General features: G+C 34.8%; 1 protein-coding gene across 1 annotated transcript in view; it reads right to left on the reverse strand.

Moving 5' to 3' along the window:
• The window catches only part of Tbcb (tubulin-binding cofactor B), a 51197-nt gene extending 39100 nt beyond the window's left edge, over nucleotides 1–12097 (reverse strand). The window contains exons 1-2 of the mRNA XM_081758924.1: nucleotides 11801–12097; nucleotides 5988–6131 (exon numbers count right to left, since the gene is read on the reverse strand). Coding sequence (XP_081615050.1) covers nucleotides 5988–6131; nucleotides 11801–11929 — 273 coding nt within the window. The 5' untranslated portion in view covers nucleotides 11930–12097. The remainder of the gene's footprint in view (nucleotides 1–5987; nucleotides 6132–11800) is intronic.
• Between the last annotated feature and the right edge of the window lie 10380 nt (nucleotides 12098–22477).

Raw genomic sequence — 22477 nt, forward strand, 5'->3', positions numbered from 1 at the left:
TTATATCAAGTATGGATTATTTCTCTTTTAAACATAAATCGCGTTTAAGATGTGTGAATGTAATGTAATTTCTGTTTTGAGTAAACCATGATTTAGCGTCAAAGTCTAGTTGTTCAAATTTTAACATTTGTATAAGTTGTGTTAGGGAAATATGTGCCAGAACGGTAAACAGGCTTAATACCATTTTATTGTAACTTGTCAATTTTTATTATACTCATTCTTAAAAGAAACAATCAATATAAAGCTTCCAAAGACGTGCTATGTTGAGTAAGTTTCAGACAAATAAGTGTAAATATTCTTATCCCGTAATATCGTTAGAGTCTCATAAATAAGGTAAACAATTTAAGATACTCGAGTAAATCCCTTCGGAGGTACCTATCTGAGCAACGAACGCAGATAGGGTCCATAGCTATGGAGAAACGTTTATTCGCAAAAGAAGGAATCAGGGAGAAAATCAAAAAGTGTCGACAATATAATTATTTTGATCAATTGGCCAAACTATAATAATGGAAGTACTATATATATATTTCTGTGTAGTGTATTTGAATATGAAATATTTGTGTAGTTAGTGTTGTGTAACGATTTTTATTGTGAATTGTATTATTTTCCAACTGATATAGTATGTGTACAAAGCTATGTCTTGTTTATGCAAATCTTTTAACATTGAAAATTCATTAGAGCTCATTAGAAACAGTGCACTAAATTTTCTCAAAAGCATACTATCGCTTCTAAACTATTTCTCCAGTAAGTCTTGCAAGCAACCTAAACCATAAATTCTTTCATTCCGCAATCCGATTCTTAAACTTATTTCCATTTCTTTTATTAATAAAAAAAGAGGTAGTAACTGTGGGCGAATTACTTAATAGTCGGTTATGTCTTGGGGGAAAACAATAAATCATTTTGCTAATTAATATTCAGTTTAATAGAAATTTTTGTTTGTATAACTACGTCATGGTAATTATAAAGTTTAGAATATTGTCAGTTTAGTTGAGTAGAAATAGATTGTTGCTAAATTTCACAGTCAAGATTGAATAACTTGAATATTACGTTGTAGAGCGAAGAATGTGTTAAAAGAAATCATATTTTTTGGTCAAAAACAGCTAAAAGTCTGATTCACTTTCAGTAAAGTCAATTGATTCATTTTTTTTGTAAATCCAAATTAACTTTCTTGTTGATTTTTGTAGATATCACCTTATTTCTCGTTAAATTTATTAAAAGTCTATTTGACGTTAGAACCAAAGCAGTTATGTGGTTATCATTTCAAAGATATGCCTATTTCTTTAACTGATATTAGCATACCTAGAAGTTATTTCAAATTACCCTGAACAGAAAAAGTTGAAGCACGGTTACATTGACCATCAGAAATTTTTTATCTAAATTAACTCATTTTTTTTAACTTTAAATTAAACTTTCCTTATTTGTTGCTTTTAAACTATTTTTGCTATCTCCACACACTTCGGTGACAAGGTGATAGTCAGTGTAGCCAACTGAACAAGCCATTAGCGAAAAATCTTTCTTTCAGCTTTGCAGCTTGTGAGATTTTTGCTCCGCATGTTTAAATCACTTAACTATTAACTACGCACCTGTTTTCCTAGCGCCTTGGAGACACCGTTATGGGGAAAACAGGATCGATTAGACATTAGGTCATCTTTCGTTTTATATATAATTTTTTTTTATTCCAAACCATCTTAGCAAAACTGTATTTTTTATCTTGGAGAACTGAAGTTCGAGCCCCGTGGAGTCAACTTCAATTCTCCAAACTCTTATTCATTTTTTTTGTTTCATTTGTGTAATAGGCAGATGAGTTGTCGCTCATCAATACCATTCACTTTTCAAGTACAAGGTCAGCATTTTTCTGATGCATATTAGGCTCATCCGTGAGTGCCTTAATTATTCATTTTCGTTCAGATTAAATATGCAAATTAGAGATAAGGAGTCGAATTCCGAAAACAACACGTTTCATATTCCTCGTCGCCCGAATACGTAAGATCTGCTTATTCGTAATATCACGCAGTAATTCTATTTGGCAGCCCGAGCAGAAATTTTCCTTTAATTATTAGTTATTTTCAATCGTTGCGAAACTTAGCGCCCGAGACAATAACATTATCATTACAAAACTTAGCTTCCAATACAGGAACCCCAGTGTTACAGTATGTAAGTTATTTCACATCTCAGAACTTTCGTAGTGACCCTCGTATACATATATATCGCTCTCCCTGCTGGTCTAGTAGTTACACCCATTTCCCTTTATAATGTTTTTCCATCTGCAAAATGTTCTGGTAAAAACGCTCACCCTGTTTATTGCTTACAGCAGCTAATCTTTCAGAAAAATAACTAAATGGAAATGCAGACAGTGAATGAATTTTAAAATACATATTTCACCCTATGCTTCGCAATTTTTCAAGAAGGTTCTGTACCAGTATTTAAATAGTTTCCTTCTCTTACAAGTAAACCTATTGATATCGAAATCTAATTTCCTGACCAAACTTGGTAGGAAATTAGAATGTGGAATATCAAGAAAAGTGTGGAATATCAAGAAACGAATGTAAGCAAAATTTAAAGTGCTTTCGTCCATAAAGACGGACACAGTTGCCAAAAGCCTGATTGATCAGAACAAGCAATAACAATGTATTTCAAGTTTGAAAATTTCATTTTATTTGTAAAACGGATAAAGGATGAAAAACACATTAACCGACACCGGGAGGAAGTAGACATCTATTTGAGGATATGCTTATCACGCCCGCCATCTTGAAGTCGGTCATCTTGTATCTCGCACGACTCTTTTAAATAGGAACGGAGTCATGTAATATATCAAACTGTGCTAGAATTTTACGGGAAGTACAATGATGAAGTCTGTTTCCATAAGTTTATATTTGTCAGACACAATGAAGTGCACATTGATATGAATTCGTTGGTTCGAAGATTCCTTAACAGCTGCATCTTTTTGAAAATAATTGAAGTCAGGAAAACCTAATGCACGGTAGAGAGGACATCGCAGGCAGCTACTTATGAAAGGTATAATCAGCTTGAAGTCGTTATCGACTACAGACAAAATGAAATGATGATGCGACGATCACGAACTTTAACTGATGGAAGGTGGATGACATATTTTCCATTGGATTATTCGAGTTAGGGAACAAACCTCTATAAGCAATCACCTATGCACTAGTATATATTCGATTTTCCTGACTTGATTATATATTTAAAAAAAAAAAAAAAAAATCTACGGAATGTTTTGTAGGAGTGGACAAAGTTTGTCCTCTAGTTTTGTATTTTTTAATATAGCTATGATAAGAGAAAGAATATGTAAAGAAGTCGCACTGAGGCTGATTTATTTGATACCATCTAGGTATTCACGGTAGTATCACATAACAAACAGTAAAAACGCCAGAAACTTTTACTTAGTAGTGTGTTGAAAATAAAAGAGGGTATGTACCCACAATAATGATATACATTTTCACACAAACTCCAAGAAAAGAATATTTTTATACCCAGGGGGGTGTAAGGAAATTTGGAGAGTATTAGAGGTGTTGGGGTGTGCAGAATACTTCCTGGACATAATATCTATTTTTACAACAGAAGTAAATGTAAAAAAAAAAATAATAATAATAATAAATAAAAAATAAAATAAAATAAAATAAATAAATAAAGAAAGAATCCACTGCAGCATTGAATTCAGAAAATATTTGCTTATGCCCGGAAACTTTAATACAAACTATTCATTTACTTGTTAGGGAGAGGCCATATTTCCCTTGTGGAGTCCATGGATGTACCTGTATTGCAATATGTTGTTGTGCGTACTTGACAACCGAGAGTAGCAGAGCCATCTTAACGGTAGCATAGCCACTTGGCCGGGGGCCCTGCGAGCAGAATCGCATGTATTAATTATAATATATGCATTAGGAGCAAATTTTGTCATAGGGACCACAACACACTTATTTGCTCTGGGGTCTAATATGCTGTTAAAACGGCACTGAAGAATATATTAGACTGGTCAGTAGACTAGACGGCACTAGCACGGGGCCCGATTGGGAGAAATCGGTCCAACCAAGGCCGGCCCTGCTTAAGTATGACTCAATTTCTCTGTATTGTTTTGCAGCTAGCATTGAATATTGTACAATAATTACTCCCGCATGCATACCGTAATATTGCAATCTATACGACGCAGATCAAAATGTAGCTACTGCACAGAAAATTACTGTAATTATGACGTCACAAATTTGATACTTGATTTATATTTTGAATCTAAAACGACTTCAAAAAAAGCATGGAAACAGCATCAAAACTACAATTAAGTTTCGATGACTATCCACCTGTGTGATGTGTATTGTTAATAGTTTCACTGCCAACTTGAGTGTCCCCACAACACGGTAAACTACCTCGCTAGAATATAAAATTAATAGAGTTGAAAATGAAGCAAAATTTGGAGCGCCGATATTTGTTTTATACATTTTGCGCGGATACGGTGATTTTTTTTTTCAACCTGGAATCTTAAAACAAACATTTCCTCAGCAAAGCATCTAAAAAAATTGTATTTTATCTTTTTTTACATTATATTGTAAATAATGTCAAGTAATTTTTGAGATGTTCAGCTGCAAGTAAATCTGTAATTTGTACTGAAAATAAATACTGATATGAACACTGTGTAAACATTGATATGAAGAAATAATTAAAATGACAAGTCTATTATTTTCTTATTTATTTGCTACCCCGATTTTCAAATTAGGAGCCAAAAGTAATTTAAATTGCTATTTCAAGACAGTAGAGGACGATTTATCGTGAACAATCTGTGTTTATTGTTTAATAGTTCTTGATAGTTGAATTGGATTTGTAAACATAGCGAATGGTGTGCATATAAATTATTGTATCTGATTATAAAACAAGCTATGTCAGATTCACAACAGTCTTTTGTATTTTAAGCAGTGATCTGAAATATCAATTCCTTGTAGTGGAATTTGTGTGGTACGACGAGGCAACAAATACATACTGTATGATGTGATAAGATCTATTGAGTTCTATAGCCTATGTTAGTTGTAAGGGTGGCCCAAAAGTAGGTATACAGTTCCATACTGACGGCTCATGGCATTTTATAAAATTTACTTATTGTTATCCATACAAGCAGTGACTTACAGTTTCTTTATTATTTGTTTTTAATCTCTTTTCACTTAAGCTTGGAACAAACAGAAGCAAATAAACTAATTATCTTAATAAACTAAAATGTCATACTTTGTAGGACTGTATACCTACATTTGGGCCACCCTGTATTTGATTCTTATCGGTTTGCTGAAACATAGTGTACCTTGCTATTAAATACTGAGACATATTTCTCCTTGAGAATGCAGCTACAGTTGTACAATACATCACGAGATGCTTAAGAATTATTATTATAGATTATCGAACTACCCCTTATTTAATACAACAGTTTTTTTTTTTTTTTAAATTTTATTTCAGAAGGTTAGATTACATTCACTGTCGGCTTTAATCCAATCCAGAGATAACAATCGCATAGTCACCTATTGCCAATGTACAGACAAGCCACAAGAAATCACAATGGTATAATAACATAGCTTGAAGGAATCAGGGATAATGACTTTAATATCCACAACATACTATGTTCCCAACGACAACTGTAACAAATGATCACACTGCTAATATCATCGACTCTGAATGTACTTTACAAACTGAAAGATTACGAAACCGATGGCTGTAGACAACCATTACAGACTTAAACGAAATTCGGAATGTTCTTATAGGAACTACTTGACTAATTGTTGATAGGTGATGTAACCATTTTCATCAATTCATACTACCCCTAAAGAAAAATACAAACTATTAGCGATTATACTAGGAGTTGGCATATGTATGCAATTTATTATCACACTTGAATTAGTAGCTATGTTGATTAATTTCCAATTTAAAGCTATTTGCACATTATATACTGATCTATCTTAAACGAAACGCATTTCTAGAAATAAATAAATACTTACATGCATCCTCATCCCATCATTAATTGGGAATGATCCAAGAAGGGCATTATCATCGTTAAGACCGCAGACCAGTTTATCATCTTTGTCATATATTTCAATTTTCATAGTAGTAGCATTTCCACCTGTCACTAGTTCTAGTTTGCCCTGAAGAAAATAAATCAAGAAATGACTCTCATATCTTTTCTAGAAATTTCAAATATGCCTTATTTTGCAAATATTTGTACGTATTATTTCGTTATTTCTTTTTTATCAGTAATTTTAGCTTCCATTGGTTCTGAAGTCTTTCGCTAAGGTATAAATGATCTTGAACTGCTAATTGGGTTAATATATTTTTGTTCTTCTTAAACTAAGTATTTACATAAATCTGTTGAAATTTTTGAAAAGTGCGAAGAATAAATATGTTTTCTTGCACGTTCTATTCTAGCTATCTCCACTCGCCTAGTGGCTAGTGCATGTGGCCCGGATTCGATTCCTAGTGGGAGAACCTAGAAATCAAATTTCACAACAATTTATTTTCATTAGCCCTATGTCTACTTCAAGTATAATCATAGAACGTTAAACCAAATAAAAAAATGTTCTATTCTGTTGGGTATTAAGGAGTACTATAATGAAAAATTATAACTGTTTAAACTTACCAACAACTACGAGCAATATCACATTAATCCTCTACATTCGAGTGACATGAAAATCTCTTGGTATCAATATTAATATATTGAGCCTTCAGCTGAATTTTGATTCACGTTTACATTTCGTCTAGTAATTTATTATATAATTCCATTGTGTTACCAGTGTACTACTATCTTGGTTTTATTTCAGGTCAGGGTTGGCTGGTTTAAACCAAAAAACAAAACAATGTTCGTAAAAGTGTAAGTGTTTGTAAAATCTTGATAAACACACATTTGTGGGTTATCACGTTTCACTCCCGTATAATATTCGTATTATATTCAGACCTAAATTCCCCATTCATTACCCAAAAAGATTATACTACAAAAGCAACTTTTTTTTTAATAAGTTTATAAATGTTTATTTTGTGATTTTTTTTTTAGTTGTTATTATTGTTATGTAATTGCAATCGAAGAAAAATTCTAAATATTGTTTCGTTTCAATGTTTACTATTGATAAAATACAATGAAAATGCCGTACTTTTGTGTGTGTGGGGGGGGGGGGGTCATACAGACCCCACGAGAGGCATTTAGTGAAATGAGAAGTATCTTTGGTATCTATTTATGTATAAATGAGTCTGAGCCAAAGTGGACTCAAATAATTCGTATCTTTATTCACTTTTCTTATTGATAAGTCGGTGTATTTCTTTAATTTGGACCAATAAAAGTCGTTGTTAACTAACTTGAACTAAATTAGTTCTTCTGTACTCCGTAGTACTTTCATATGTAATTCTGTGTAATGGCTTCACTTGTGCAACTGTTTATCTTTTTGTCCTTCTGAAATGACTCTTGACAGTTATATTAAGAAGCATGTAAAGATCAGTACAACGGTTTTTTTTTTTTTTTTTTTTTTTTTTTTTTTTTTTTTTTTTTTTTTTAAATCAGGATTCCTTCGTGAGTGAGTCGGCAGACGTATCGCATTTGTGGCCAATTAGTCCTGGCTCCGAGTTCAAATGGAGGACAATTTCTCTCGGATGTAACTCGAGAAGCGGTTTTTATTCCGCTTTAAGCTTATGTGACCCCTTCCAGCATAACCCGGTTGTTGCATAATAACATCAAGGCGAAACAAACTTATTTCTGTCCATATATGATATGAATATATAGAGCAAATTATTTAAACCATAAAAACCTGGTTTAAACCCAAAAAACCGGTTTTTTAATAAAAACCATGGATTTTGCCAACCCTGTTTCAGGTCCTTCGTACATATACTGAAATGTACGTATTATTCGGACTAATTCAAAAACAACAAATTTATGTAAATTACAGTTCAAAAAGAACAAAAATACCTTGAGTCAAATTAGCAGTTCAAGATGATCAAATATATTCATACCCTGACGAAAACTTCAGTACCATTGGAAGCCAAAATTATCGAAATAAAGCACGCATACAAGCTAAAGTAACATATTTATTCGATACAAATACACCAGTGCGTACAATCAAAAGGAAAACGTTATCAACGTTGTACATATATATAGGGTAGCACACATTCTACTTTCTAGGACATAAAACTTTTGACAGTCCTCAGCCTGATGTTATTTTATGTGGGTAAAATTTTATTTACATTGCCCCTTCAAACTGTGTACATCAAGCCTTAATTTAGACAAATTACTAGTACTACACTAAGTTTTATTTCAGTACTTTGGGAAACCGAGACATAATTTTCGTGAACCTCATTCCTTAAAGTAGACAGGTCAGATTTTACTTTACAACCTTTACCTAAGCAGCTATTTCCTCCGAAAATTTCAATTGGACCTCAATTAATTTCCCGTTAACTGTGACTTCACTGCATTAATTTCGGATTTTACCGAAGACAATTCTGTGGATATTTCAGTATTCAGAACTGGAACCGAAATAGAGTAATTTCGAGACTACATTTAAAAATACTCTATTTCATGGAAGACATTTCTGAAGATAATTTCTGTTCCAACTTCAGTTGAAAACCTCTCATCATCTCTCGTAAGGTTTCTAGATGCTCCTCCAATTTTCACTTCAGGTAACTGTTTCCACGATTTCACCACCAGGCGTAACGGTTACATCACCATCACTTTGTTCATTTGTTGGGTTAACAAGATCTGTTATATCAGAGGCTTGATTCACCCGTTCGACACACTCATTTACTATTACTTTCTTCAATTGAGCAAATATTAAGCTGTGACATTTTAATATACTTTATATGAGACCATCTTAACATTCGTCACAGCATACAGATTTAGTACAACCCAGAATCCTTTCTCACTCACAATATGTATGAATTATTGGCTCACGGTCATTCATATCAAAATGAACATTATCTCACTTATCACAAATGTCAGAAGAAATAAAATAAATAAATAATAAAAAAAAAATTAACATGATTTGCTTTCCACCTCATACAAGAGGAAGTTCCGAGATGCGAGGCCGATTTATAAAGGTAACCAAGAAAGTTCTGTAGCTTTTCATGGAAGTTTGTGTTCAATTGGCCCTCACACCATGAGTTGAATGCGAATTGAGATAAGGCGAAGGTCAGTTGTTGGTGTGGGTATACCCAACATATTACCTGGTTGTGGCAGTTCAGTTACACCGTGAACTTGCCTAAGGACAGAGTGAACATAGGACCTCCACAGAGCGTCGTAAGGGTGTATGCTGTACGAGTTCAAACTGTGGTCAAATGCCGCTGCAGCGGGGTGGAAGATATGCCAGGCCTTTGGTAAGGGTGTTGTGACTATGCGGACAGTGCAGCGGTGGTTTAACAAATTTAAGGACAGTGACGAAATATTCGAAGCATCGGAAGACCAACACACATACAAAATGAAGACCTTCAGGCAGCAATTGAGGCGAACAGTGGCCAGACATGTGAGGAACTAGGACTTCAATTCAGTGTGAGTGGAGAAACCATTCGGCAGCACCTACATCAACTTCAGAAGCACTACAAGTTGGGTCGATGGGTCCCACTGATTTAACTCCGAGCCAGAAGGCAACGCGAGGGACACCTGTTTTTCTTTGCTGTCTTGTCTGAGAAAGGAGCCATTTTTGGACAGGGTACTGAGACGTGATGGGAAGTAGATCTTGTACAAAGCTCCACGACGCTGTCATCATTGGTTAGCATTACGCGCTCTTTCCAACGGTGCCACCCACATGTCTGTATCATACACATGAATCCGAAAATTCGGGGAAAACCGGAATTTTTTTCTGAAAAATCACTCTCGGAATATTTGTGCCCCTCGCCCCCCTTTTTTTTTTAAAATTTTCCTTCGCCAGGTTTACTATCTGGTTCCAAAACGCTCTGGAGTGTTTTTTGGTACATGCTTGACTTGACCAATAAAAAAAAACGGGTTCAATACGTGTTATATGAACTTAATAAGAGTTTAAACACAACACTACTCCATGGTACCGATTCGTACCATAAATCCCCAAAGAGTTAAACACTACTAAGCAAATAATTTCGAAGTGACGGTTGTATCGAAATGATAAAAGGCTGCTGTGGCATGCTCATACGCTACAAGCCTTTCCTGACTTGTTTTCGATACCTTCCTGCTAATAAATTTTCTTTTTACCTGAATTTTTTTTTCGGAACCTCCTTCCGCGATCAGAAAGGAACTGGTTCCAGCTCATATTGCCTTGCTCAAATTGTATCCAATCGACAGACTTTGAATTTGAATTTGGAAGGTAGGGACAACGCATGTAACATCTTGAGGAAAAATCACTGCATGTTCAGAGTTTTCCATTATAGAAGAGATTCTCAGAAAATTAGATTCCCACGCCCCGAAAACGCAAATATTATGAAAGAGCTTAGACATAATTCGCGGTAACAATCTGACGACCAGCTGTTTAGTGATTTTTTTTTTTTTTTTAATAAAGTACATGAAAAGCAGTTGTTTGTTCCAATAAAGTGAGTATACTATTGATCGAATGTGGCGTATATCCGCGTACTTCCTAAATTTTAGGTGGTTATACGATAGTTTCCAAAAATTAGAGGAGGGTATACGCCATATACCCTCCATTACATCCCTGGGTATACACTGGATAAAATGAGCTTCAATCCTGCTTCATACTGATAAAGCGGCAAACTATCGTTTAGCCCCTCCCTTGATCATATCATGGTTCCGCCACTGTAATATACACGTCCTTTTTTATTTTCCTTTCTGTCTACAACTTTAGCAATAATTACATTTTCTAGAGTCTTTACCATACATGTATATTTTATATCACAAAGTCCCAGTGATCTCATATGAGATTAGTCACGTGACGCAGAATCGTAAATAACAAGAACAAAATTGCACTTTCCAGAGTAATAAGAGATCCCAATGACGAAAGCTACGAAATTTCAACCCAATTCAACAACTTTTTTCTTTCTAGGATCAAATGGGTTAATGTGAACTAACCTGGATTTCCACTATTCTTGTTAACGCATATAGGCCTATCCATCGTTGGTAACGCGCCTGCCTCTTCGGACACTCGCTCGCACGGCTCCTCCAACTTCGCCCTGTTCTGATTCACCTAGCTAATGTTCGTACCTTAGTGGTCACACAACCTAGGTCAGTACGTGATTTTGAACTGTTGTTCTTACGGAATGTGTCCGCACAATATGTCACGGTTAAGCCATACTAAAATGAACCGGTACGCATACATTCACCTAAATCTTCTACATAAGAAACAATTCATACGGCACTAATAGTCCATTTCGTGAAGAATAAGCCATTGGGCCTAATTCATGAATTCAAGTATGGGATAACTAATCTGGGATATTACCAAATCATAGAAACATTAACTGTTAAACAATTAATGTCTAATCTAACCTAATGTAATCCGCCTCCACTTTGTTGAAAAATCGTGAAAATTTTAAATTTTCAGCAATGAATGTCTGTTTCCGTTGACACAATAGCATTTACGTGAAATCCAAATCACGGGCGGGTGCACAGACCACCATTCAAGATCAATGTTTACAGCAAAAACCGCACACCACCTTGGCTTCAAAAAGGGTTGGATTACAAAAACACAATACCGGCCCCCGATCGATAGGAGGAGTACATAAAATAAAATATGATCTTAGCTTTTTGTAAGTTCAGATTTATTGTAAACAATTGTTTTAAATTAAACCTTTTCTTTTGAATGAATCACTATATATGTTTCTGGCATTTTTGATGTAATAAAACTGTAGGTGGATATTTTACCTTTAACTCAGCAACTGTGATTCCTTTCGGAAACCTTTTTTCGATTCCTATTGGAGAGGAGCTGCCAATTGAACTTGTGACATTCACACTAACAAAGTCAGGAGTAATTACATGATATTTCTCCGCCATTCTCCAATATCTTAATACAAACTATCTGACTTTAAACCACTGATCCTGTATAACTCACTCCATTCCAATATATTACGCAACTATTTCTACTTAGCGTTCTCTTCCCAACAATGCGTCACCACTGGCAACTATTTTGTTTGCTCTATGCTCGTCTTTTTTCTCTCATTTCATTTTAACGGTGATGTATAGCACAAGTATTCACATATTTTTTCTTCGCGGAATACAATTTCTTATAACATTTGGAGCCTGCTGGTTTGCACCCATCGCAACGCAAAATTGCGATTTAGTTTGCAATAATCATCCTAACTGTTATAACTGATTTTTGAAGTTTTACGTTGTTTCATGGTTTTCAATCTTATGAAGGGCATTACGGAATAAGGTCAATGATTTGTGTCAATGTAAATCAAAATTTGCGTTTTAGTTTAAAAATATAAAGATCTATTTTGATAATAATAAAGTCTAGACTTTGAAAATAATAAAGTCTAGTTTAATTTAGTTTCCAATTAAAATATAAATGATATAAAAAGGGTAGCAAACCAATGGACATTGAACTATTGAATTGGATTGTGAGATATTATTATTAATAGAAAGTTACAAACCATTTGTTGAACGCAATTATATTTGCTAAAACTTCCAATATAATTCAAGGCGCCTTATGCAGAGTCGTTCTGACAACTGATTAGTGTCATACTAAAGAGTTCAACTAACATATGTTTCCTGCAGTAGTCAAACCTTTAGTATGACGCTAATCATACTTCAATACAACTTTGCATAAGGCCTAAGATGTCTTAAACAGCTCTGTAACATGAGGTAATGAGAAAATAACATGAGTGAGCATGAGCCTCAATGAAATAAGTGAGAGCGAGTCCGAGTGAGCATGAGCTTAGTCAAAAGAAGTGGATGCGAGACCGAGTGAGCGCGAGCCCAGTTGAGGGATGTTAGCGTGGGCCTGAGTGAGAGCGAGCTCAGTTGAGAGAAGTGAGCGCGAGTCCGAGTGAACGCAAGCCGACTTAGAATTTGTGAGCGCGAGCCAATTCGAGAGAATTGAGTGCGAGCCCAATTTGGGTAAGTGATCGGAAGCCCAGTTGAGAGAAGTGATCGCGAGCTCAAGCCATATTGATGGAAGTGAGTTCGAGCCCGAGTGAGTGCGAGCTCAGTTGAGAGAAGTGAGCGTGAGCCTAAGTGAGTGCTAGCCCAGTTAAGAATAGTAAGTGCAAGCTCGTGTGGGTGCAAGCCCGAGTGAGTACGAGTCCAGTCGAGAGAGGTGAGCGCGAGTGATTTCGAGAAGAATCGAGGGAAGTGGTCGGGAGCGCGTGCCCAATTGAGGTAAGTGATCGCGAGCCCGAGTGAGGGCAAGCTCTGTTGTAAGAAGTGAGCTCGAGGGCGAGCGAGCGTAGTGCAAAATTTCATCTATAGTTTTTGTCCACGCTGTATTTGCTTGCATTGTTTTTGTCTGTGCGCGGTTCTTGTCCATGCGTTGTTCTGTCTACGCTGTATTTTCACGCACTGTTTTGTGTACCCGTGGTTTTTCTCTATGCGCTGTTTTGACCGGATACCGAATGAAGATAGTCTCTTGCTAAACTATATATATATATATACACGAGGGGAATACTGAGAGTAACATTTTTTCATAACCGTCATCTTTATTTATAAGTAAAACCAAATATATCATCTCAATCTACATACCTTTCTTTCACTTTTTCACATGGTCTCCGTTTTTTTTGCACACGTTATTCCCATCGTTCTGCAAGTTTTAAAATACCCTTGCGATAGAATTCCGTTTCAGCTGCCCGTAGACACGGACGCACTGCTTGCCGAATATCCTCCAATATCTCGTAGCGATGACCTCGCATCTGTTCCTTCACAAAACCGAGAAGATGGTACACAGAAAAAAATGTAGATGGCGTACTTAAAAAGATAGGTTACATGCGTAATTCCTGTAGTTTTTGGACTTAACGTACAGCAGACGTATAACTGAAAACGCATGTTTTATAATACTTTCTGTATAAGTGTTCCATCTATACGTACTTTCCGTATGAAGCAATGTAGGTGGACAGGATCTCACATACAAATAGATGTATATAACATATAGCTGACGAAGGTAACATAAGTATATGCATGTGATAGGCCTATACGGAAAACTGTTAGATGTCAAACATCCTGCAACCCAGCGACATGATGTAACTTCTAAGGGCAGTGCCTATGTAGCATACGGATAACGTATGCTTCGTACTGATTTCTATAGTAAACAAGGGTATATCGTATATTTGTACAATATACCGCTGTCCGGAGAACGGATTTTTCTATGTGTAGTCGGAGGGTGCCATGTCGGGGCTGCAGGCGGGATGTAGAAGTGTTTCCCACCCAAATCTCCTGATTTGTTACATAGTGGCACTATAGTATGCGAACGCACATTATCCTGTTGCAGGATGGTCTTCTTTCCAGGACGTTTATTTCGCAAGTCACGACGGAGCTTCCAAAGTGTCTGGATGTAGCGGGCAGAATTTATGGTTTGTCCAGGCTCAAGAAAGTCAACCAAGATGCAATCCTGTGCATCCTAGAGGACACTCCCCATAACTTTCCCTACCGATTGCACTGTTTTCGCTTTTCCCTTCGGTGGCGAATTCAAGTGGTGCCATTCCATACTCTGTCGTTCTGTTTCAGGTTCATAATGATGGAACCAGCTTTCATCTCCAGTCACAATACTCGTCCAAAAGTCATTACCTTCATGTCGAAATCTCTGAAGAAGGGTTTGGGCAATGGTTAGTCTCAGTAGACGTTTGTGGTCCTCGGTTAATAAACGTAGGACCCAACGGGCACAAACCTTCCGATAACCTAAGCTGTGAATCATTTCTTGCACCACACTATGTCCAACACCAAGTTTTGCAGCGATTTTATGGAGAGTGATACGAATATCTCCCCTAGAAAGGTCTGTAGATTGAGATGATTAGGGATGCGCGCGAGACAAGATTTATGGCTGTCTCGTCTCGAAAATGTGCTGTAAAAGTGATGTCTCGACTCGAAAAATGTATATTTCTCTATTAGAAGAGACGTCTCGACTCGAATTTTGTCAGGAAAAACCTGTCTCGACTCGTCTCGCGCGCATCCCTAGAGATGATATACTTGGTTTCACTTATAACTAAAGATTACGGTTGTGAAAATATGTTGCTCACGACTTTCAGTATGTCCCTTGTACATATCATATATACACAAGGGGCCTACTGAAAGTCGTGAGCAACATATTTTCATAACCGTAATCTTTAGTTATATGTGAAACCCAGTGTATCATCTCAATCTACAGACCTTATATATATATATATATATATATATATATATATATATATATATATATATATATATATATATATATATATATATATATATATATATATATATATATATATATATATATATATATAGTAGTTAGGGGTGGTTACTTCTGGCGCATTTCCCCCTCCTAATATTTTTGATCAGCGCAGAAGGAACCAACTAATTATACAAAGTTACACAGCGCAAAGTATTCCCATAACTACAATGTTAAAGTGAGATTGAATATGCTTTTATGACATCTAAAATCATAAAAACTCCATAACATAAATAAATTTTCAAAGTAAAAAGCAGCAAAACCTGTGCACAGGTGGACCTGAGAGGACTTACGCCTTTCTCTTATTTGTTTGTTTGGTTTGCTTTTGGCTGCCTCTCAGGCTCCTTTTTCTGTTTGTTTTTCTTTCTGTTGCTGCTTCTCTTGTGTCACCGTTTTCTTTCTGTTGCTGCTTCTCTTGTGCCTCCGTTTTCTTTTCCCGACTAGCGCTAGTCTCCATTCACGTCAACTCAATCTGATTTGCTGCTTATAGATGAGAGAGTGAAAATCCTTCTTCTGGCTTGGAGGCGACTCGAACCTGCGACGTCCACGCCGATAACTACTTACAGCTGGCCAGACTGCAAGCGAGCGAGCTCGGCTAACACTACGCTCAAGAAATCAAGTGAAAATTGGTCCTTATATATGAACAAATACTTCTACAAGCAACGCCATCTATTAGCAAAGTGATAAACTACGCGATATGCAGCACTATCTACTGAGTAACTGAGTAACTTCTTAGAATGTCCACCTAGCTAGCAAATATAGCTAAAACATCAATGTTAAAAAAAGAAAAAAATGTCAGTGTTGCCAACTCACTTGCCCAATATTAGTGTTTACCCAAAATATTTTAATAGGGTAGTTTTACGTCCCCATAGTTATAATGCTAACTCATCAAATAAAAAAGTTGGCAAATTTCAGAAAAAAAATATGAGTTGGTATACACTGCAAAAATAAAAATTCAGACATTTGAAAAATAAAAAAAAACTGGCATAATCTACACAAAATTCTAAGACTTTTTTAAAGAATAACATTTTTCCGAAAACTCAAAAATAAACCCGTAAAAATTCCTGAAATTTCCCGAAATTTTGAATTGGTTATAACTTCGTCAAATATTAACCGATTTTCAAAATTCAAACGACAATCAATAGACAAATAAATTTCCTATCTATCGAATGTCTTATAAATTGCATAACTCTAAGGATATAATTACAAAAATTCAAATAACTTTCTTATTTATACATGTATCTTTAAAATTCGAACGGCATTGTATTCTGTATGCCCAAAGGTCTTAGTTTTTATAGTGTTGATACTATAAAAACACTTATACGCTTAAAACATACTCAAAATTACAAGTTCGGATATTGATAATGGAATCTTCTGTTAACCTCGTTCTCTATAGGAAACAATGACTTCTTAAACTCTGTCCACTGATCGTAATTCAAGCTGAATAGACAGCCGTTAATATGAAAAACAACTTGAACTTCTGTTTGCACATTTTTTACAATTACATTAAAGTTATTAGTAAGAATGAACTTTTTTTGAGGATCCATTTCTAACCACTCCATTTTTTACTTCTAACGGCACATTTTTGTTCATTTTTGTTCATTTTTTGGATTTACATACAGCACTCAACAGTTGGATAGTTATCTTTTAGATCAGTGTATTTGATTTTTATTCCATCTTTAACGATCTCATCAATCATTTTATCTGTTAAGTGTTTTGTAAATCTAGGTGGAAGAAAAACCTTGAACTCCTCACACTCAACTAATATGCTCTTTCCATACTTAGTTTTAATCTTTTCCATTTTCACAATCTTATATTCTGTATTTAATTCTAATTCTCTTAACCCAATAACCTGTTTTTGTTCAAGACTTCCAAGCTTGTTTAAAAAATCAACGTGTTTTGCCATCGTATTTATTATATAGAAAATCAATGAACACTTTTCAATTTTTATCTTCAACAAAAAATATTTAATCATTTTTTATCAATTTCGTTTTATGGAAAAACTTCCATAAAACAATCGTTAATGAAAACAGTTTGAGGATGCAAGGGTATCTTTTCGATACCCTTTAAAGTCGAATACTGTTTTTTGATATTTTTCTCTTACATGGTCGCCTATGGCTAACTGATAAAGGGCCAGTGATACTGGCCCATAGATCCTTGAACCGTAAGGTGAGCAAAACACTCACCTTTAAAATCTCTATATGTCCGTTGATATTTTGTTAACTATCTAAAACTCTTCTACTACTTTCTCATTCTTAGGGTCATATGTAAAGTTCTTTCGCCCAATTAAAATCGCATAACATATGGTATCAGCAGCCACAGCTTCTGCAAAGTCTACAACAATCTTTATGTTTGTTCTCTCATTTACCGATACATTTTTCCTCTTACTGCAATTAATCACATACATTGGTCTGTTGTCTATAAACTCTTTAGGGTCATAGTACATTTCAGTGTTGCCACATGTTATTCTCTTAAACGCAGTATAATCTTCATACATCTTAAAATAATCCTTGTTAGCAATATCTAAGTTTCTTGATTCTTTTGGAAATAACTCATTCCTCCTATTCTTAAGATAGATATTCTTTACCTTACAATGATCAAACTTACTTGCATCTGCCGTTTGTTTACCACTTCTATCAGTTTGGAATATTACAACTACGAAATCAGGCATATCAAATTGTCTAGAATTAAATTGAATAGTAACATCAAACTCCAAGAAAGAACCTGTAACAGCCTTTTGAACACATTGATAAGTATGGAATGAAAACATGATTTTGGGTTCTTTAAGAATGTTCAACTTTAACTTGTTTTCATAATTAGATTCGTATTCAACAATAGGCATTCTTATCTCCATACTTTTTATTGTTATTTTTCCATCATGAGGAGCTGCTCCCGATCCAGTCCATTTGTACAAAACATCGTTATTGTTGTTAGCTTTTGTAAATGTTATTCTCAATCCACCTTTCCACATAACCTCTTTATAATCACTTAAGAAGCCTGGAATTAATCTTAATGGATACATAACACTAAAGTCCTTCCTTAGACCAAGTTTATCATCTGTTTCAAATCCTGCTTGTTTTACATATTCAACTTCTGGCTTGGAAATCTTTAATGTTCCGACAGCTGTAGATGTTATTCCTGGTAGTTCAATCTTATCTATAACAACACCATGCTTTCTAACCTCAATTTGAGAAAAGAAGAATGGGAAGAAGTTATCTACAAGTTTTATAGTATCATTTGCATCAAATGTTCCTCCAACTGATGCACCAACAACTTCAAAAGTCATATGGCAATCTGCTTTGTGTGGATGTATGAAACCATCGCCCACATTGAAATCAAACTCAATATCTTTGTTAGCTTCATTCAAATTATTAAATGTTCTTGTGTTTGCTTTAAAACTCTGTAACTCGTAACTCTCAACACTATCCATTTATTATAAAGAAAATCTTGAAACATCATTGATAAAAACTGTTTGAGGATGAACGTTCTGTAAGGGGGGTTAAAACTCCCCCTTGGCGCTTTTATGGGATATACCCATAAAAGAATCATACATAATAACAATTAAACACTTATAATCCCCATCCCAACTTAACCTTAGCATTCATAGCAGTACCAACCCCAAAAGCAGCTAATCGTTCACCTATTAATGCATCACTACTAAATGCCCTTTTCCATGCTTTAGTTTCTAGTTCCTTATCTGCAATATGTCTCGACTCTGTATCTTTATTGTCTCTGTAGTATATATTGTGTTCTTTACAAGCCTCATCTAATGGGTTAATGCCTTTATCACCTCTTTCTAATCTTTCTTGTAGCTTAGTCCCCGGACCACAGTATGAAAATCCTGGAATATGTAATTCAAATGGGAGTTTATTAATCAAATCATTTACTAATCCTTTCCCAAGCTTCTCATCATTCCAGAATCGTGGTGGTAACGTATTTAAGATCTTAATCAAATACCCTATACCTGTTGGATCATTAGGAATAAATTCTGAAAGCTTATTATTAATCATACTCACTATACCTACTTTTTCATTGTAAAAGTTATGATTTCCAGCCTTTTCTTCTCCATCTATAACTATTAGCCGATCAATTAACTTTCTCACATCATCCATCCATATATATTCTTTAGGTATCTCTGTATATTGTTTAATTCCTTCACCAGTCCTTTTAGGTGTCGTGTTCTTTTTAGGAGTTGGGGGTAAAGTTGGTTTAATATAATTATCCCAAATAGGCTTGATAATATTAATGTACTTAGAACCTCTACTAGATGCTACCTTTTTATCTCGATTATATTTTTGGAAGGCAGCATCTGATTCTATTATTATTTCCTTGTACTGTTCAAAATCATCATCATCATAATCTTCAATGGTTTTATTAGTATTCGTCGTTAACAATTCCCATAGACCTTCTGTTTCTTTATAAGTTTTACCATTAATTATCAAATCACCACCATTCACTTTAACTTCAGAATTTCCTACCTTATTTATTATTTTTCCATCTTCTACAGTTCTTATTCCAAACACAGTATCATTTCTTTTACTATAATATTTCGTTGCAATCTTACCAAATGACTGAGCTGTTGTTAAAGGTTCTACTCCTTCCACTTTGTCTTTAATTTGTTTTCTCATTTGTTTTATTTCTCCCGTTATAGGTGTATCACTACTACTTGGAGAACTATCATAAGTTATCTTTTTAGGTGTTTCTAGTAGACTAGGATCTATTGAAGCCGTCTTATGTGCAACTGGAACAAGTTCAGTTATTAGATTTTTATTTTGTTCTGCTACTTCTTTGATCTCACTTCCCAAGTTTTGAATAGCATCAATTACAGGTTGCTGTTGTGTTTTAAATTTATCGTATATACCTGCTCTTTCTTTCTTCCAAGATTTGAAGCCCTTTATCAAGAACTCCTTCAACTTAATATTCTTATCAATTTCTTTCTCATCCATTTATTGTATGGAAAACGAACAAACGTCAATAAACGTCAAAGAACGTCAATAAACGTGAAAAAACGTCAATAAACGTCAAAGAACGTCTAACGTTAAAACGTCAAACATCAAAAAACATCAAACGTCTATAAAGTGTTTTATCTTGTTCCTATACTTACCATTGTTTAGCTTCCTTGTCATATCAATTACTATAAAACCATAATCTTCTTGCCAACATTTTGAACACATCTCTTTAAACTTATCATAAGACATATCTCCCCCAACAAACTCATTATACACATGTTTAAGATTAGTATCATCTTGCCTGAATATACATAGGAAGTTAACGTTATCTCTTATAAGCTGTTTAGGTACTTTTGAATATGTTTGTGCAAGATAGAAACAGTCTAAATGTCTATGCCTACCTCTTGTAAAGTAATTTCTAACAGTATCTTGATTCTCCAAAATGTAATCGTCAAACACAACAACAGAGTATTCTTCACATTCATCAATAGGTACAATAGTCATTACTGCTTAAGAACGTTGGTATTTGCTTCTTAAACTTTAGTTCTGCTTTTTCAAATCGATCTTTTAACTGCTCATACTTTGGCTGATTCATGCTTTTAGAATATATCTAGAAGTAATTATTGTTTAACCAACCTGGTTGTAATAAGAAGTTAAATAGCAAAAACGTTTTACCACACCCAGATGAACCTACGTTAAGACAACGAACATCATCAGGTATAAGTTCTCCATTTCTTTTCTTAGCTGTTGTTTCTTTTATCATCTCTTTTACATCCCAATTAATAGTTTTCTTACTCATTTATTATAGAGAAAATCATCACCTTTTATGATCTTATTTGTCTTAGAGTATTCACAACCTAGAAACACCATCCAAGATCATGTAGACGAAGAAGATAAGAAAAATTTTTCAGAAGTTAAGAGCGGCAATTCACCGCCCCACGTTGGGTGCCACCAGCACTGGCCCTCTTTCAAACAGTTTGAGGATGAACTGTAAGGCGAGCGTTTTGCTCACCTTTAAAATCTCTATATGCCTGTTGATGAAGGTTGTGTGAGGTTGTTCATTTGGAAGGGTGTCCGTAATGCGGACGCCATTTGTAGTCTCCAGGTCTTACGTTGTCTTTAAGGGCTTGACTTGTATTTGCATAGTCTATCTTATATCTTTAAGTTGTTCTCTGATCTTAAGCAACGTATCTTTTATATATTCGCTATCCATTTCACCATTTAATGTTATTATCATCTCTAACTGTTCTTTAAATGAGTTAATACAAGTGACAATGGTTTTATATTTGTCTTTTCTTTTGCTTATGTTTAACTTAGAAGACAAACCTGTTATTATAGCGCTTCCAGTTGCAAGAGACGTTGTTAATATCGAGTAAATTGTTACAGTTATAAAAATATTAATAAACCCAGTTGTTGCAGAAAGTATAACCGACAACGCGATCAAAGTGTAGTATGCATATTTAACAATTCGTAGTTTTCTCTTTTTCTTCCTTAAACTGTATTCTAACTTTTGAATGACATCTTCTATTAACTTGATTACTTTCTCTCTTGGAATATCTCTAGGTAAATCAAACTCATTCATTTATTATATAATAAGTGGCTAAGGTATTTAAGTTAACGAGTGATACTTCTGTTTTAAAGAAGAAACTCCATTACGAATCAGACAACAGGAGCAACTATTTAAGGATAGGACTAGTTGGGTTTTACAGTACATATCTGACACCAAACATAACAACACAAAAAGCAGTTTCTCATATGGTGATAGACAAGTTTTTATACCAGAAGGGCAATACAGCTTAAACAGTCTTAATGAATATTTAAAATCTCAATCCATCAACATAACATTATCAGAAGATCATTTAAGAAATAGAGTTAAAATTGAAACTGATAGTAATGATGTTACAATTGGGAGTATAGGCACTGTCCTCGGGTTTAATGTTTTTGAAGTTTTAGAAAAGAACAAAACATATTGGAAGTAAGTTGCCAAAGTTTCATCCGTTTGATACTATAAATGTTCACTGTAATATAGCAGATGGCATGTTTGTTAAAGATACAGAATACACACATAGAGAAACAGGGATCATAGCATCATTTAAAACAGATACCGAGTTTAAACGTAGCATCATTTACGAACCTACTTATCCATTATTTTTCCCTATAGCCAAAGACAAGGTTGACAATTTTGAGATAAGGATAACAGATGAGAATGATTCCTTAATTGATTTTGGTGGAGCT

This window comes from Thermobia domestica, chromosome 5 (assembly GCF_964235325.1).
Source record: "Thermobia domestica chromosome 5, izTheDome1.hap1.1, whole genome shotgun sequence".
Classification (NCBI taxonomy): Eukaryota; Metazoa; Arthropoda; class Insecta; order Zygentoma; family Lepismatidae; genus Thermobia; species Thermobia domestica.